We start from the raw sequence: 4,313 nt of genomic DNA, 5'->3' as shown, positions 1-4,313 counted from the left end.
TGTCAACTGGTCATTTGATATCCTTCTTTCTTGTTGATATTTGTACATGATGCGTAATCTAAGCAAGCCCCAATTTATTTTCAGATTCCATTGGGAGTAGTTTTAGCTATTCCACCATTTAATTATGCGGTAAATCTTGCTGTCTCAAAAATTGATCCTGCACTGATTGCTGGAAACTCCCTTGTGCTCAAGCCTCCTACTCAGGTAACTCTTATCTAAAAATAATTCAAATTTCTGATTCTCAAAATAATTTCTAAAAAATGTCAAAGGAATTATGGATAAAAGGGTCCGTTATTAAGCCAATAGTATCTGCACCAACAGTTCTCACCCTGTGAAACTGGTTATATGCCTTTTCCCAATTCCATTTACATGGGAATCTCAATACAACTAATTTGGAGAGTGAATGTGTATAATCAACGTGGAAAAGGAAGCTGGTTTTTCTTATTCTCCTATGTTCGCCTCTCAGGGAGCTCTTTCTTTTCTGCATATGATGCACTGCTTTCACTTGGCTGGTTTTCCCTAAGACGGATCTAAACTCATCAAGTCGTCGAATCTCAAACTTATCAGTCCAGCTACTTTCAACACCATACTCATTCATCACCCAAATCTTAGATTCTCGAGTTACGAAACTACGTTGAACAAAAGCAAGACTTTGATCAAGTACAAAAATATTGCCTGGTCCATGTAAAGAATCAACCGCAGGGGGCAATTGGATCATCCCAAACACCTCTTTGCTAAAATCGAAACTCAAAATAAACTCTCTTTTGATCCCATGCAAGTCAAAAACTAACCAATGATAAGCTCCATTCAAATAAAACGTACAATTATGATAACATAACCCAAAATCTGGGACAACGACATCTAATACCCTCCAAGAATTAGTACTAAGATTATATACTTCGACTAGACGTATAGCCTCGAAAAGAGGAAGTAAAAGTTGAACAACCTTGTAATCTTTTGTAATGGGATCAAACCCAAATCCAAACATGACAGAAGCTATATATGCCTTTGGGTTGAAAGCGCTGAGGCGCCGCAATAAGCTTATTCTCTTTTGTTGTTGGGTTCCAAAGGATTAGGTTGTGCTTATCCAGCAGATAATTATCTCCTCCTTTTGTTGGGTACAAATAGTTGAACAACTTATTCCCATTATCATCTCCTTCAGTGACATTGATCACGTGCAGACAGAAAATCCCATCACAGTGACCATGAAACCACCAGCACTCCTTACGAGGGAGAGGTTCCATGTCGTGGGGCACACAATAAGGTTGGTCTTTAGAAATCAAGGATATGAAGGGCACCCGATTGGAACAATTCACTTGGAAGATAAGCTTCAGGCGGCGAATCTTGCTGATAGATCTGGACCGTTCAAGATGTCTGGCAATAAAACAAGGGTCAGTGATGAGGGCGTACCAGGATTTGGCTACACATTTGAACCGAAGCAAGGATTTTACAGGCAGCCTCACAAAAATCTCCTCCATGAGATCTTTAGGGACCTTGTGGCTCAGCATTTTCTTTTGCCGGAAAATATGTGGGGAATGAGAAGAAGGGACCTAAGCCTCAGTCCTTAAAATCTAGAAACTAAAGATGTTTGCTTTAAGTGCTTTTAAATGGCAAGTAAAATGCAACAGATTTGTTGTGAATAAAACGAGACTATAGATGGCTTACCAAAGATGGGTCAGGTAGATAATGATTGTTAGTGATTTAACTCCTCATGAATAATGTCTGTTTTCCTTGCATGAAAAGAAGGGATCTAAGCCTCAGTCCTTGGCAGAAGGAAAATCTAGAAATTGAGGATTTTTTTTTTTTAAATAAGCAATTGAGGATCAACTTGCTAAGTGATAGGTTTTTGTTTTCGGTGAGATAAGTGACAGATTTTATTAGGTGAGATGATTGAAAATAAATTCATGAGATGACTTTTACGATTTTAAATGATTGAATTTTAATTTAAGTAAATGTATTTAAAAGCGGATAACAGAGATATCCTATATCATTAGATAACATTAAATATGTTAAATAATTAAAAATTGGTCAGGGTTAAATTAGTAAGAATTCCTAATATGCGTTATACTGAAAATCACAAGATAAAATAGTTTAACTATTTTATTTTTCCAAATTTAAAAACTTAAATTGACCAAGTATTCATCATTTTGGTGAGATAATTGAAAACCTATTAGATACATTAAATTGATTAAGTTCTTTTTTAATCTCTTCAACCGCATCTATTTTTCTCTTTTTGTCTTTTTGGCCAAATCCCCTAACTAATATGAGATAAAAATAAAATCCCATAAATTGTACGTGCCTAACAAAATATTGAGAATCAAGAGATCTCAATTGAAGATCAGTTTGCTAATTGATAGATTTTATTAGTGAGATAATTGAAAATCTATGAGATTACTTTTACTATTTTAAACTTTAAATGTTAATTAAATTTATTTAAATGTAGATAACAGAATTATCCCATATCATTAGATAATATTAAATATTTTAAATGTTTAAAATTTGGCTTGAAAATTTTCAGAATTTATACCTAATTTTGGATAGGTATAACTTTTTGTACAAAATTTCAATTTTGATGAAATATCACTTGTTTTAAAACTAAAACTATAATCTATAAGTCTGCCAAGTTTCAACCAAATCTCGATCATTTGACTAGAATCACGTTGGTATGAAAATGAAGCATATTTAGTGTTATTTTATCCCCTTTTTCATGTTTTTTCTTGACTTTTCTCTTCCTTTAACACCATGAGATTATTCCATTCACATACCATATGTTTAAATATGATTTCTTAGTCAAACATTCACGTTCATGATATCTTAGATCATCATTACAATAGTCCAAGTCAATTCACATAAGGTTACAAAATTACATAAAACATAAGTTTACAAAACAATCTTTCAAGAGGTATCAAAATCGTTTCTATCCCAAGACAATCTCCTTGCCTTTCTCCTTGCTTGCTCCATCCCCTAATTGATCAATAATTTGAACATAAAGGAATGAGATTTCATAGGAAATCTCAATGTTAATAAATCATAATTATCATGCTATGCAAAAATGTGACATGTTACCATGGAACTAGAATTATCATACACAAGCTTTTATATGTTTTTTATTGCCATGGAAAGAAAGCCATGTATCACATCACTAAGCCATTCAAAATTGCATATTGCCAAGGCATATTACATATAGAAATTCACATCAAGGCATAATCACATAGCTTGCTTAATCACATCATGGCATTATAGAACAAATAATACGTGCACATTCAAACAAACACGACAACAATCAAATTATAAATTCAATGCTACTTCTTGCTTAAGTATATGTCTCGACTTCCTAAAGTCTTTAGTGCTCCTCCTTGTTTTCTTGCACAATGCCTTAATTCATCCTTGATTAAAGCTTGGTGACTTTTCTCTTCTCTTGTGCGGTTTTAGGTCTTCTTTTGCTTGAGTTTTTGGTGTAACAGAGTCTCCCCTTAGTTGTCCCAATTTTTGGCCGAAAACGAGCTCATATGAAGGGGTATTTATACAGCTCTTTGGCCGAATAATCCCCCTTCTATGTGGCCTAAAAATCTGCCAACTCAAGGACCATGTGTCCCCTGTCATAGCCTTCTATCTTTAGGTCATGCCAAGTATCCCTCAACATGTGATTTTTCTTGGTTTCTTGGGCTTGTTTTCGGGCTTAAACTTTTCTTACATGAGAGATGATGGGCTGCACGAAATTCCTATGTTTCCTTGGCCCAAAAATAATTCCAAAACTGACTGGAGAGAAAGAGGAAATGTGGCCCAATCATGAATTACCAATTTCAGGTCAAAATATACTACGTTGGTTACTATTTTTCACTAATTTTAAATAGTAGTTCTAGGCCTCTAAAAATTTATTTTTATTCGTAAAAGATCCTCTTTTAATATAAAAAAGTCTTATGAATTTTTCTATGATTTATTTCTACCTTTAACCTCCTGTATTAAATTTCTTCCAAAATCAGTTTTATGGTAAAATTTCTCAAGACTGTAGAGTACGTGGGTCACTTCTTTTCAACAATACAACTTACTCCTCAACTTTCAAGCAATTTCATATGAGTGAAGCAAAATATGACTACTCTATGATCTAGGAGGAATAATTTACTTGACAGGAATTTTATCAGTTGAATCGAGACACCAAATGATTCTTTAAAAAAAAAAAAAGGCAAGGGGAGATTAACGGCTACTAACAATAGGATTTTGACATGAAAAGCTTATGAGAATGGAAGGGATAGAAACTTTGACAGATTAACAGTTGTAACAATATATCATGATGCAAATCTAATTCTAATATT

At 33.8% G+C, this 4,313-nt stretch overlaps 1 protein-coding gene across 1 annotated transcript; it reads right to left on the bottom strand.

Annotated features, from left to right (window-relative positions):
• Nucleotides 1–968: 968 nt before the first annotated feature.
• Nucleotides 969–1,508, bottom strand: LOC114743761 (F-box/kelch-repeat protein At3g23880-like). Its single transcript, XM_028931982.1, has one exon. The coding sequence runs from the start codon at nucleotides 1,506–1,508 to the stop codon at nucleotides 969–971; it is 540 nt and encodes a 179-aa protein (XP_028787815.1).
• Between the last annotated feature and the right edge of the window lie 2,805 nt (nucleotides 1,509–4,313).

The sequence above is a fragment of the Neltuma alba genome, unplaced genomic scaffold (assembly GCF_004799145.2).
Source record: "Neltuma alba isolate B1F8T4 unplaced genomic scaffold, ASM479914v2 tig00004123_pilon, whole genome shotgun sequence".
Classification (NCBI taxonomy): Eukaryota; Viridiplantae; Streptophyta; class Magnoliopsida; order Fabales; family Fabaceae; genus Neltuma; species Neltuma alba.
The sequence above is the reverse complement of the archived record's forward strand: the minus strand, read 5'-3'. Positions and strand labels throughout refer to the sequence as shown.